General features: G+C 45.7%; 1 protein-coding gene across 6 annotated transcripts in view; it reads left to right on the forward strand.

The window, feature by feature from the left end:
- The window catches only part of msn (serine/threonine-protein kinase msn), a 115,042-nt gene that overhangs the window by 70,306 nt on the left and 30,140 nt on the right, over positions 1 to 14,596 (forward strand). For all 6 annotated transcript variants that reach the window (XM_050189269.3, XM_050189270.3, XM_050189272.3 and 3 more), the window contains one exon: positions 5,477 to 5,688. In XM_050189269.3, the coding sequence (XP_050045226.1) occupies positions 5,477 to 5,688 (212 nt within the window). The remainder of the gene's footprint in view (positions 1 to 5,476; positions 5,689 to 14,596) is intronic.

Raw genomic sequence — 14,596 nt, forward strand, 5'->3', positions numbered from 1 at the left:
TTTTGCACTTAGTGACATCACTGGCACATTTCCTTTCACACTTATCTCTACAACAATTGCACAATTTCTGAGAGTTGAACAAACTTTATCTTCATGTTCACTCGTGCGAGTATATTGGCAGAATGCACATCGGCTAAGCGATGGATGCTGCACTCCGGGCTCGCATTGTAAGGATTTCCAACCTAAGAAGCTTCGACCACAGTGATGACAAACCTTGAGGGTGCGCAACTTGGGAAACAGACGACCTGTTTGTCAGATGCTGGTGCTCTGGCCTTGATTCATGTCACTCACAAATACAAATCAAGAGCACACTGTTGTCGTTAGCAAGCACGCTCATCACAGCATCCCGCAGTGGCTTCAGTGTCTGTGCTATGCTGCAGGTGCAGTTACTACATGCAACTGTTTTGGCTAACAATGTAAATGACAGGATTGGAGTGCGCACTCATGCTCACGCTCATGCTTGGCCATGCAATTTGGTGCAGACCAGCTTTGTCCTGCACCAGCTTGATCTACAGATTTGCATATCTTGCACAATAGCAGAGTACAGTCTGTCAAGGCAACTGCCAGGCACCAGGCTTACGCAGACATGCTCTCACTAAAGGTGTGAGAGCACGCTGCAGAGCATGTGTGTGGTTTCACATGTTTCAAAGCTTTCAAAGCACTCCTCAGTTAAGGAGGTATGGTAGGGTAAATGGTACATGATAGTTTTAACGTAATATTTTAGAAACGGCTGCAGATATTCGCATCAAATTTCACGCGCTTACAAAAGATGCTCTTGGGTACAACACAAGACACTTTGTTTGTGTCTAGATGGTTTGCCTTTCCTGTAGCCCACTCCTAAAATTTTAGGTGTGTTTAATTATTTGATGTACCTTTTCTCTGCAACCACACAGAGGAAATTGATGATATTACACAGTGTTATTCTAAATACCCATAGGTTACATCTGAACTAAAAGATATCATACCCACTTCGGAGTTCGCACCCCAAAAAAATGTCTCCTTGCACAAAGCCACAAGGGCGGTTTCTTGCAGTGTAAATTTTTCCAGTGTTATCATTGATATCATCAGATATCTTTTTAGTTCAGAATATTTATGACTGGTTGTAGTACATGTGTACAAATTTTCAATGGAATGGGATGAATACTTTCTGAGAAAAGGTACATTGAATTTGACAAATTCATAAAAAGTGCAATTTGAAAAAAAAAATTTAGTTTTATGTTCGTATACTGCTTGTGGATGCTCAAATTGCCCCAGGAGAATATATTTCACCGCTGAATTTCTTGCAGGTGTCTCCAAAACCCTTCTTAGTGTTCCTTTTTATCAGTCGTCCTTCCTTGCTCTCGGCAGAGTCAGAATTCTGCCCTGTCAACACGCTCTTTGTCCATCCTGTCGAGGGCAATATTACAAAACAGACCTGAAACAATTCCAAGGGCCTCCAGAACAGCTTTTCGTGCAGAATTACCTTCATTTTAGTAGGCTACGGCATTGTTAGTTGTTTTCAATGTGTAAGCACTGACAAAGTTTTCTTAGGGCAGCGGCACCAGATGAGTTGGTTGAGCGACTCATTGGTGTTCTGTGTTCGTCCATGAATACATTTGCTCAGAAAACTGATTACCTTTGAAAGTTCTCTTTCTGCTCCATTTGCTGGACAATTGTGCCATCTTCTGGGCAAGCAATACGTTTGAAACTCGAAACAGAGGCAACCACGACCACCTAAGCAAAAGCAAGAGTTTGATGTAATATAGTTCTTTTCTACAAAGGGGCTATTACATCAAACTCTTGCTTCGAGTTGTTAACAAATTCGACTTCGCCCTGCCATTTGCTAGCCGCCTGGTTAGCTCAGATGGTAGAGCGGCTGCCCCAGAAAGGCGGTGGTCCCAGGTTCGCACCCCGGACCAGAACGAATTTTTCATCAACTGCGATGCTTTCCTTACGAGGAACCCGTATGGGATTCCTTTGTGGCAATTGCTACGATTGGGTGGATGTCTCATTTTCTTTTAATTAATATATGATTTTTTAGTACAAATCATTTACTTACCACACACACAAGCAAAAAAAAAACACGCCATAACGAATAAAATCGCGAACGACAACAATGAACAAACCGGCCTTTACCCGCCATTTTTAAACGCCAGGGCATGCAGCACACTTCGACGCGACATTTGAACCACTTTGAGTGGGCGCTCAAGGTAGCGCTTCCGCAGGTTTGTTCCTCATAGTGCAGTAGATCTTTCTGTGCCTAAATTGCAAATTCAATTTTTGGGGGGCGGCGTTACCCAACCATACCTCCTTAAATTCTGTCACTAGTGCTCAACCACTCGTTGCAAAAAACATCCTTGTATCGTATTATAAGACGAAATAAAATGCTACCTATCCAGTGCTGTTTCATTTTTAGAAAAAAGAACTAATTGAAACTGCCTTTGACAATGATGCGGGCAGTCGAAAGGTTTTGTTTTTGTTCGACTCTACCCCGTCCATGCCTTCGCGTTTCAGCAGTTTCGTTATCACGTAGTGCTGCACTGGTTTTTCTGGCTCGTGAAACTCGCACAAATTGCAAGTATAGCAGAGAATTCAACTTCAATGTTATGTCGGATGCCCGAACGGTCTACGCCACTTGACCGAAAAGCAGCTGCTGCAGCGAATCAATAGCTCTGTCTTGGCTCAGTGCTGCCGTCTGTCGGGCGCCGTTTTACTCGCCAATGGCAGCAAAGGGTGGAGATGATGTATGCAACGTCACCACTCCCCTGGTTGGGTGGCAGGAGATTTTAATTTCTGAAAAGTTATTCGGACCCTACAGGTGCGATTTTCTCTTAAACTAAGTCTTTTCTTGGCATGAAACAAGCGTTGCAAGGTTTCTGGAATGGTATTTAAAAAGTCCATGTTGACTTTTTATTTGCCTTTAGTGTCCCTTTAAACTGCGTCATATATGCACAGGCACAGTAGGAAGAAGTGCACTGATGCAAATACCCATCTTGATTGATGTCAACTATTGGCCAATAACAGCTGCATATGGGAATCTGCTAAATGACAAAATACAGCAGCCGTAAAAAAGTGAGGAGAAGGTTTCTGTTGAAAAGGGAGTTTTTGAGGAAAAGGTGCCTCCACGCTCTGCCTGCTAGCTCCACGCGCAGCATAACGGCTGCAAAATTTGGCTGATACGGGTTTTTTCACCTAGCCTAGGAGGTGGTTGAGGGGAAGCACTCCTTAAAACAATCTTGTTGTATATAATTTGTTTTAGAGGTTTGCAAATTAAGCCAACGGTATGGCTTTTTATCCAGATTTAAATTATGCAATTAGTTTTTGTGTAGCTGCTATAGTTCTTGAGTTATGTCATACAATATCGCCAAATATAGTAATCTGTATATTCACAAAAATCGTCATGCTGTAGCTTATTTAGCTCTTTGTAGACTGCGATGTGGCAATATCTAGGCAAACATGTACGATTACTGGAACAATGCAAAAGAGTTTCGACATTTCAATTTTTTTTCCAAATAATTCCCTAAAATGTAACCTTTTACTTTTGCAACTACTGCTGAGAGGTACTGGAATTTCAAGTAGATGTCAGCATTCTACATATCTTCAAAAGTATGTGTGCCAAATTTAGTTAGTCAAATCTCAATATAATGAATCGCGAAGAACCACCAAAAATCATGTGTTATTCTGAAAGGTCGTTATAGTCAAAGCCCCAAAATTAAGCATTCCACCCATCAACCCATCAGTCGTCGCCGTTTGAGCTATCCATGAAAACATCTGTTGGCTCTCGGCCCGCGCTGTTGCTATTTTCTGTATATTCCGCTACCACGCACCACCGAAGCACCATATAATATGTGGGGATGCTCGACTCTCGCACATCTCCTGTAATCCAGCTTCTCCCTGTTGCTAAGTACCAGGTGCAGTCAATGGGATAGCAACACATTACAAGAGATGGTGCGAGTGTTGCGCTGCTGATACCACCTAACGGCAGGGTTAGTTGGGCGCGGCAGGGAGTAGACTCTTTCTCTTTGGCTCGGAATCGGCAAGCGGCGCGGGCATTCTGCAAGTATGCCGATCCATGCTTCTGAGAGACCATCTTGCAGGGCCTAGGAGCAGGGCACCGTAATGGACGAACACGATCGTTCAAACAAGCCACCATTCGAGACCGTACACACGGACTACCAGCCATTGGTATCCAGCACGGCGTGAACATATTTGTTCCATATCCAGTTGTTAGTCGAACTTCGTATGTTTGTTGCGCGCCCATCGGCATGTTCTGTGGATAGAAATTCAGCTAGCAGGCATTAGTGTATGAAAGGTGCAATAAATACCCTTATGGTTGTTTGCACTACTGTGCTGTCGTTCCTTTGTCCCAAGAGCATGTGTGAGACCCCAGAAATAAGAGTGACGCACGCAAAGCAGATGCTGAGGAAACTAACTGACAAAAACGAAGCTCCATGTCGCCTCCAAAGCGCAATCTTTCTTGTCCATTCTTAACATTCCTTGCTGTGGTCACCATGACTGTCTTGCTCAAGGCGGACACCTGAACTGTTCCAAAGCGCAAGTGCGCGTAAACGACACCGTCTGGAAAGTGTAAAGTGTGACTATGTGGCATCTATGCGAGTACAGAGGTTACATTTCTCCACGAAGAGCGAAAGAAGAAAGAGACTCGCCTCGGTAGCTAGGTGACACTTGCCTTGGCGGAGCATGCGCTTGCAAAACTCGGATGCATCGTTGCCTCCGCAATAGATTTTAAAAAATTCTCTCTAGCATTTCTTAATTGAGCACTGTCTCAGGTTTTCGGAACCCATGCGCCGCGGCGTCCACTTTCTGCGCCTTGTTGTTTGCTAGCCTTGTTTTTGACTGCCATGAAGGATACACGGAAACGTAAAATTGCCCAGATTTCGGAATATTAGTTCATAGTACTGAGGCATTGTTAAGATAACATGGAAACTGAATAATAACCATTATTCTGAAAAGTTTGGTATTCCGAAGTTTGTAGTGCTGAAGTATATTTACATTGAAACCCTAAGAAATCAGCAGAGGATTTCTGAAAAATTAGTTAATGTGGTATTCATGGTAACAAGGTTTCTCTCTAGTATAGGAAAACTATAGGAGTACAAGCACAGGTAAAACACAAAAAAATCAGCCAAGGAAACTCTGAGAACCCTTCCTGTGCCAGGTTGGCCCACATACAAGAAAACACTGAGAACCGTGCTGTCACACAGATATGCCAGCTTGAGAAATTTGCTCTTTCTTTACTCCAATAATAAGCTTTTTCTGTTGAATGCACAAGCATAGAGTATTGAAAGAGTACTTACGTCATTGTAAAGTGGTCTGGCATAGCTCTTAGTGTCTTTTTAAGGCATAGTTTGTGCTTATGTCTACTTTCATGCAATGTAGGTGTTCTGGCTTATTTCTTGTCATGATGACTCACAGTGGTGTTTTCACGCTCACCTAGTGCAACATAATCTCATCTCGCTTTCTTCTCCTTTCGATTCAGGGGTGAATCTGCTGATTGGCACGGAGAATGGCCTGATGCTGCTGGACCGCAGTGGGCAGGGCAAGGTGTACCAGCTCATTTCGCGCCGGCGCTTTCAGCAGATGGAGGTGCTCGAGGGCCAGAATATCCTGGTCACAATCTCTGGCAAGAAGCAGCGTGTGCGCGTCTACTATCTTTCCTGGCTGAAGAGCAAGATCCTGCGCACAGATGCGGTCAGTCTGCTATCGCCTAAACCCTGCAAGCAAAAAGCCAGTTATGCTTGTGGACAACTATCTGTGCCAGTAAAGGGAAAGCTATGGAGGCAAAGCATGCGTAACTAAGAGCACTCCTGAAAATGTCCTGCATTCTCATCAGCTCTGGTTTAACACCTTCCTGTTCGCGGTAAAATGGGCAGATTTTGGGTAGTCTAGTAAATTATTTTTTTACTGCTACAGCAAATGCTTGATATTGGAATGTATGGTATAAATTTGTAGAAGGAATGTGCTTTCTAATGGTATTTTTTTTCAAGCGAACATTAACTATTCTTTGAAAAAAAATTAATAAGAATATTTCTTAAGGGGGGACATGGGTTGTGGAGATTATTACATGCATCTTATGGTCAAATCTGATGAAAATATACAAGCTTACTTAGTTTTTCGTGCTGATTTCAAATATGCAATAATCTTTCTTGTAGGTTCATTAGTTCAGGAGATTGACGGTGCTGCCACTCTATTGTTTCCGGAGACAATGGAAAAAAAAACTGCTCAGCAGAAAGTGAATATTATTGCATAGCTAGATACTATAATGTGCAATAACTGCAATGCTGCAAAAAGTTTTCAAATGGAATTTTAATTAGCCATTCTGCAGGTGATTAAAATTTTTTCCTTGACCTAAGGCTACCACACCAAAAGAAAATTCATAAAATGGAAATATACATACGCACAAATTTGAAATTCTGCTCTCAGCACTTTGTAATATGTAGATTAGGCTTTCTGCTAAAGAAAGAATTAGTGCTCTAGCTGTTCTAGATCATGAGATATCGCTTCGACAGTCCAGTGAAGTGACCCAAAAACATGTTTTGAGAAAAGTGAGAAAACGTGCAAAACCCTACTTTATTTACAAATTTACAGCTGTAACAGCTCAGTAGGCACCAGGCATGTAGTCCTGCTGACTCCCAGCCCCGGTGTGCCGCTTTTTGGGGGACTGGCGCAAATTTTCTGATGCTTTGCATTTCTTGGCTGATGCTGTCATTTGACGCCTATCTTTCTCGGCCATGAGGGTGCGACTTTGCTCGCTCGGATTTAGACATAGTTCTTTCATTATGTCCTTTGAGGCCCTTGCCCTTGCACACAACGATGTTCCCAGTATGACCCACGTTCAGTTCGGCGTAAAGTTCGCGAACCGACCGCGCGCAGTCGCTCGTCAGATTACACGCCGCGCGATCGGCCGCTGGCGTCAACTTCGTCTTCACGTAGCTCTGGCACGTTTTCGTGTGAAGAGCCCGACGGCTGATGCCCATCAACGAGACAAACGTCATTGAACGCGGTCTGTCGGTTCTCCGTTGCCTGCATGGCACGCATAGCAAAAACGTTCACAGCAAAGGGTTTCATTCGTTGAGCACTGTGAATGCGCGGCGAGCTCCACACCGACGCAATCTCTCCACAATTTGCGCACATAAAACGCAGCTTCACAGCGAGTCCATATTCCCGCTCGTCTCGGACGATTATAAGGTACCACTGCAGATGTTGCAGTTCGCAAATGTTAATAAAGTGTTCACGGCACTCAAATCCACAATCGTAAACGTAGTCCCATCAGGCGGGCGAAGTGCATCGTCGGTACTGTCACCCACACTCGCGTTTCCTCTCCGTCGCTGGAGCGGAAGACAACTCCGATAGCTTTGCTTTGGCTTTCACTTCCTCCTCGTCCCGCTTGGAGGGTTGCCGGTAGATCGTATCTTGCCGTACGCGAGCGCTGGGTCGAAGGGTGAACGGCAGGCAGACTTGTCACAGTATCCGCAGCAGCCGATGCGGTCGTTAGGCCTGCCGTTGCTGCATCGACGATTTCGGCATCGGTCGCTGAGGTTGTGGCGTCCTGAGCGTTTTGCAGTGTTGAGCAGCGTTTTTTGAAGTTTCCGATGAGTGTCCGTCCCACTTCTTGCGCACCAAACTTGTGCCGCGTTCGAAATTTGCGCTCCGTTTCAGATATCTCGTTGACACTGGGGCAAGATGGCGCACCTCAGTGCGCGGCTCCAAGCGCAGAGCAGACGATGGCCGTGCAGTTCCGCCAATCGGGAGGCAAGCTCAAGTCACGTGCTCCGAGTGACGAATAGGAGGGCGTTCTAGTACCTTTCTTTGCCGCGCATTCTATAAGTGGCCAATGGCTGAATGGGGCCCGTTCTGGCGGGAATTTGAAGGGAAAAGTCGCCTCTTTCAAATGAGACCAAGATGTCCGCGCTAGCACACGTGGAAGAGCAGGCGCGCGTTTCGGAAAATATGCCGTTTCAGCGCAAGTTCCGCCTGAAATTCAGCTAGTACATGTCGTATAAGGCGTCACTGCGGCTAAAATACTGATGTTATCGGTATGAAATTAACAATATAGATGCAATAATAGCTGTACATTCCAAAAATGCAAGAAAAAAAATCGAGTTTTTTTCGCAATTTTTGGTCGCCCGTGAAGACGAAGTTGACGCCAGCGGCCGATCGCGCGGCGTGTAATCTGACGAGCGACTGCGCGCGACCCGTGTCCCCCCTTAAGAGGAGAAAACTGTAAACCATTGTTGGTGCTTTGCTCCAAGAGAAATTTTCGAAATATACATATTGAACGAAAAAGCTATATACGTTCGAACCTCGATATAGCGAACGGCTCTGTGATAGCGAAATAGTCCGATATAGCCAGAATTTGATATATAAGATCACGTAAAAAGCGCTTCAAAAACTTTTGCAGAATAATCAATGAACCAAGGGCACAATCGGGTATCGTTGTTTGGAGCGCGAGTTCAGTCGCACCGCGTTCAATTGGCCTAGGCATCTCCGACTTCGTCAGCCGCGCAAAGTCTGTGCAATCTAGGTCAGTCGCGCATGCAACCAATAGCGCGCTCCGAACAACGATCCCCGATGGTGCCCCAATTGTGGCGCACTAAATACTCACTTGAAGCTTCGCACAAACTATTTATTTATATGGCTGAAGTTATTGCAGCAATGTAGCCTGCTTCTTATTGACAGCCACGCGTGCTTTAAGGAGGAGGAGGGGATCAGAACTAACTTTATCGTTTCTTGACAGAAAGGGCTGAAATTTAGGCACACACACTGCACATTGCAATAAAGAGACAAATCTAAAATTTCATATAGATAACTTCATTAATTTTTATTTTATAAGAATTTATAAGTACCTTGCTTGTGGAAAGCCTGGCACAGTGAAACACGATAGGGAGCTGGGAATGCTTTGCATGTTTGCCCAAATGTCTAATCTGCACCAAGACAGTGTTCAATTTTTTTTAGTGCGCTAGTAATCTTTTGCTCAACATAACATGCACGTGACTGTGCTTCATTGCATGTAGTTATTGTGAAATAATTAAATAATGGAAAGATAAAGAAACATTTCAAGACTGTCTTTAAGTACAGCACAGCTTATGGATCACAGCAAAATGAACGACCAAAATCAGTCCAGCCATTGTTGTGCTACGCCTTCCACGAGCGAGGTGATTGAGAAAAAATAGCACAATTGAGCAAACTGGCTGCAAAGTTTTAAAAGCACTGCAAATTTATGAGAAAGAACCAGGGCTGTAATATTTTGAATCATTGCTGTTGAGCATCGTCTTACACCTTTGCCTCTTTGTTTGGTGGGCTTTGGATGCCTTCTTCAGGTGTTCTTTATCCTTTTCTTGAGCCCTCTGGATGGCAAGGGCGCCAAGATGTAGTACACCCAAGGTAGCACACATTTCCGAGTAAGCTCTTTGACTCCCTGAATTATATTTCACGACTGCCTCATTTGCTGCTTTCTCTTCCGCAAAACGTGAGGCATGCTTGTCCTTTGACAATGTTGACCAAATAATTGAGTGCAAGCTTTCAGCTGCATTCTGGGTCCTTCCACCCTTGCAGCGCTCCAGCAGGTGGACTTCTGAAAGACGTTGATACAAAGGCAGCATGGCTTGGGCAACTCTGCTCATAAGCTTGTATTTGTGAGCAGGCTGTGCTTTTCTTTTCTTTTTTTTTTTTTTTTTTTTTTTCGCTTCTGCTGCTTTCTGCTCACACCAGCTGAGAGAGCGAGGGGGGCACAGCTCATAGTGGGAGTCACTGTCGGTAGATGTCACGTGATAATATGTGGCCATGACAGCTTTCTGCATTGCATCAACATTGTTAGTGTTCTTGCTGATAGCCAGGCCATAGTTGGTGAGCTTTTTTATCAACTGTTGTGTGAGCGCCACACGAGCCCACCTTTGCCACCCAGTGGAGGGTGGCAAAGGTGGAGGGTACCCCTTGGCCTTGCTCACAATGCAGCGAAGGCCAGTGCCCATTCTTTTTTTCACGTGGTTTATGCAGTCTTTTTTTGTGACTGCTATAAACCCACGTGGCTGCTCATCTCGCAACGCCTGGAAAACACAGCTGTCTCCATCAGAGACGACTGCAGTATATCGCAGGTCGTTCTTGGCCAATGAACGGCAAAAAAGCTGCAATGCGGCCTCCACTTCCATTCACACAGAGCCAACTTCAGTGTTTCTTTAACACTGATGCTGCTGCCTCCACTGAAAGTATGTGGGGTCACCCTCTGCTGGGCCCGGCTACACCCAAGGCAGAAGTTTGACAGAACAACACTGTCCAGCACAAGCCCTGTGTGGAATTCTTTTATGCATCCAATCCCAATGTGGGAGCCATGACCGCGCATGAGCCAAGTGCCATCATAAACAACGGTCACATTTTTAGTGAAGCCAACCTCCCTCTCGCTGTACACCTTCACAGCAGCTACAGCATCCATAAAGGTGTTGTTGGCAGCCTCCTTCCTCTGCAGCAGGCTTGAACAGCCCCTTCAAGTGGTCCTGGAACGTTTTGTGGTGTAAACCACAATGGGACACATTCATTGTGGTCCAGAAATCGTTTAGAGCTGTCTGCCCTTTCCTTATTGCTTGAACAGCTTGCATTGAGTGAACGTTCACATCAAACATCCTTGCACTTTCCTTCCTTTGAGAGGACCTCTGGGACTCAAAAGGGCCACAAGTAGTGCATGACAGCACTATTTTCACTGCCAAACTGAGCCTAGTGTCGCAGTGGACACCCACAGAACGCTGTTGGCATCTTGGGCACAGAGCTTTAGCGATCAAAGATTTCATTGTGGAAACCTGCACAATAATGAACTCACTGCCACAAGGGTTCGAAATTTGTTCTTCGCCTTGCTGGTCCATCAAATTGAACTTCCGCTCAGTTGCAGACACTGCGCGAAGGTAGTCGCGAACGCTGCATGCCTGCGCTTCTGCCGTCACCGCTAACAGGAAACGTGGTTCGAGGCACGTCCGAATCTTGTGACGTTCGGGCGATGATTCGTCTGGTGAACCTTGAGTCATTATGCTGTAGCTCAACGACGGTTGGGGTTCACTCGCAGGCTGCGTGTCCCTGTCACATGATGTGTCGGAAACAGGGTACACTGTCTCTGCCAGCGATGGTGACCTTTGACCCGCGTCGCCTCCAACGACACGATTTCGGTTGCTGACTCACGCAGCCGTACGCACAGGTGCAAGAACCTCCGTTGGCACATCTTACGGTGGCTTGGTTATCAGTGTCAATGGCACAGGGCGATTGTCGGCTTCGCTGCTGGAATCGCATGGTGCAAGATAACGCGGCACATTATCCACGTGTTCAGTCCGCTGCTCCGCTTCTCCCACTGGCTGTTGTCTTTTTCTCACCGTAGGAGGCTTGCGCCTCCATTTTCCAAAGGCGTGCTTCGTCCAAAATTTCTTTTTGAACAAGCGATGATCCATCACTGACCTGGGAGCTTTTGGAAATCCGAATTCTGCGAGTGTCAAATGAGGAAAGATGCCAGCGTGGTTTGCAAAGCAGACAACTGCGATCCGCTGCAGTTGCCAGCTTGCCCGCTGCCGCAGCAGCAACCATTGGTGAGACTCCTTTCAGCACGGCAACCAATCGGAGGCCGGCTTTCATCGCAGGGCCCGTGTGACCACCTCTAGCAGACCCGCGCTTTTTTTGTGTTTATGTGTTTGTTATAAGATAGCGACGACAGAAGAATTCAGAAACGGAATGGCGAAACTTCTAGCTTTTGAACGATACAAGATGGCGGTGTTCGGTGACAGGAAAGACAAGTTAGGGCTCCGTGAACTGCGGTGATTTTATGCGATTTAAAACTGTTTTCTCGCCCTGCACACTCGTAAATTAATTTTTTCGGGCACTTTTAGTACGTTGTCAGCCAAACTATTTTGATACAACGTAGATTAGGCATTGCAGATACCGAAACACGTCGTTGACAAAAAAATTTTTTTTTTTTTTTTTTTTTTTTTTCCAATTTTCGCGATCTGATCCCTGCGTCTTCCCCTAAAAAGACTGACAACTGGCCTGAATATGTTGCGAAACGTTGATGGAAATGAAGTGACCATGATTTATAGTGATAGAATTCGGCACGCTATTCAGGATTTAAGTAGAAAATGTAATTTTAAATTGACAAGGAAAGTCGGAAAAACCAGTAAGTGGCGAGGCCTGGCGGTAAAATCTTTATACTTCTAAGTGTAGTAACGAGATTACTGTACGTGAGTCGACTGTCATTAAGTACATTATATTTATAGCTTAAAATTGCAGTTCGTATATTATTAGGCACTTGCGCTTTGTTCTATGTGTGTTATGAAGTAAAGAAAATGCGTCATTGACGTTGTCGAACTAGCCAAGCAACCGCATGCGTTTGCTGCTACGTTCAAATGGTGCCCTCGGCGTGATCAATGTGTGCAGCTATAACACGCAGCAGTCGGGAACGCCCGTGGCACCACCACTATCTTCGGGGGTGTTGCGGGAAAGCTCACCACCTGTCAACAGAGCACACATGGTCCAAGATGGCAGTTCGATATATCCATTTTACGTCCAACCCCGTTAGAAATAAAAAGTAAAGAATGCGTGCAATTTTCCAGGCGATATAGAAATTGTTCTACATACTCAATAATTCTAAACATCTGCATTCGATATATTGAGATTAGACTACGACATTTCTGTAAATATAAGCTTTCTGTAAACATTCTTTAAATACAAACAAAAATGCTAGCCCTAGTGGCTGTCGTGCTCGTGCAGCGGCTCTTGGGAACCGCTGCGCGGCACTGCTGAGCGCAATAATTGTGCAATGCCAAGGTCCATTCCTGGCCACCTTCTTGCACAAAACTACACTCTTTGCATCGCCACCGGCAAGTAGTCCTGCCCAAACAACGTTGGCACCCTGCAGATAAGAAGTGTGATCTTTAGAACACACTGGATATCTTTAGGTCTGAGTGTGGCAGCGAGAAAACATTTAGGAGTAGAAAACTAACCCTGCCGGCAGATACCTGTTGACGTTCCAGGGCTATTTGACGCACTTTTGCCGTCAGTGCTGAAGTCCGATGAATCAGTCATCTGAGTATGTGCTGCTACCACCATCGAAAAATTCTGACGCAGGCTCATCGGAATTCGTTGAAATTCGCTGTTTCCAAAGGGAATCTGCACATGACGTCGATGCCATGTTGGAAGCTACGAGCACTCATCACGCCCGACTTAAAAGGCGCTTTAAATATCCCCCCCCCCCCCCCCCTTCCTGCGAACTACGAAAGCAAAACAGCAAAACTAGAGAAATAGTTGTGGTGAAAATAATGCGGCGTCCATTATATGTCGTGCCTCATAACCACATCATGGTCATGAGAGGTAAAACTCCAGAGTTTAATATTCTCTTTTAAGCGCTGAATGACACTAGCTGTCCAAAAGCACCTAGAGCACGGCAGAATTTGAGGTTAAAACCATCGATAATGGGCTATCGACGAGTATAGGCGCAGACAGGAAGGTGTTAAGCTAGGAAAGAGAAAACACAAACATCTTATTTACGAGACACAGTACACCACTGAGTGTTAAATTTGACTCATATTATTGAATTTCTCTTCCGCATTACAGTCGCCAACCATTTATTCGGACCTCACGGGGACTGTGGAAATGTCCGAATAAACAGGTGTCCGAAAAAGCAGACTAAGAAAAAAAAAAATCCTTGATTTCTACGCACTTATTCTGGCTCGGCAGTAGGCTTGAAAAAATCATGAATGCACCATTGCGCGCTGTTCTGTTTACACGCAATCAGATAAGCCTGAATCTCGGAGAGGGTCGTACGGTGGCTGAAAGCACAGTCACTGCTTGTATACACGCTCTGCATGCGATGGCAGCGTAGCACATGGTACGTCATCTTCCGACTCATCGTCCGGCGGTGCAGCAGAAACCTGACGAATGATCTTGCCGTCGTCGAGTTCTGCGCATGTCAGTACAGCAGTGTCAGCAGCTGTAAAACTGAAATAAGACGGTGTCCGGAATCTCAGTGCAACCACTGCGCAGGTCTCGGCAGAACATATTCGGCGTCAGTAGGGAGCGCGTCGGTAGGCGTCAAATCCCAGGCCTCTCGGCACCCGCTTGTCGGCATTCCCCAGCGCTGTCTGCGCCATTAGACAGTTGACGCGATGTTTCCGTATGCCACGTTGGATCACCGCAACGTCGACACATCACGCCGACACCATTTGCACAAACGAAAAACATGGCCTACGCGCAGCGTCGTGCGCGAAGAAACAAATCAGTTGCTGGATTGTCTTGACATGGCTTACTAAGCTGAAACCAGAACTGCTGTAGAGCCACTCTATCGAACCGGGCAGAAACGATGATGATTAGCGGGGATTTGCAGTAGCACCACTTCATGGGGCAGCAAGGAGGCTCCGTTCAATACAAAAATGTCGTTCAGCAAGTTGAACCATGCAGTGGTGAAAGTCGGTGCATGGTGCTCTCGATCGAATTGGCTCAAGGAGTGTCCGAAAAATCGGACGAGAGGTTGCAAGGTGTCCGAACTTTCGGCAGTTCTTATACATTATCGTCTATGGGGAGAGTTGGCGGTGCCGCGAAGCGGACCGAATAATCGAGCATGTCCGAATTTTTTGAG

Source organism: Dermacentor andersoni, chromosome 2, assembly GCF_023375885.2.
Source record: "Dermacentor andersoni chromosome 2, qqDerAnde1_hic_scaffold, whole genome shotgun sequence".
Taxonomy (NCBI): domain Eukaryota; kingdom Metazoa; phylum Arthropoda; class Arachnida; order Ixodida; family Ixodidae; genus Dermacentor; species Dermacentor andersoni.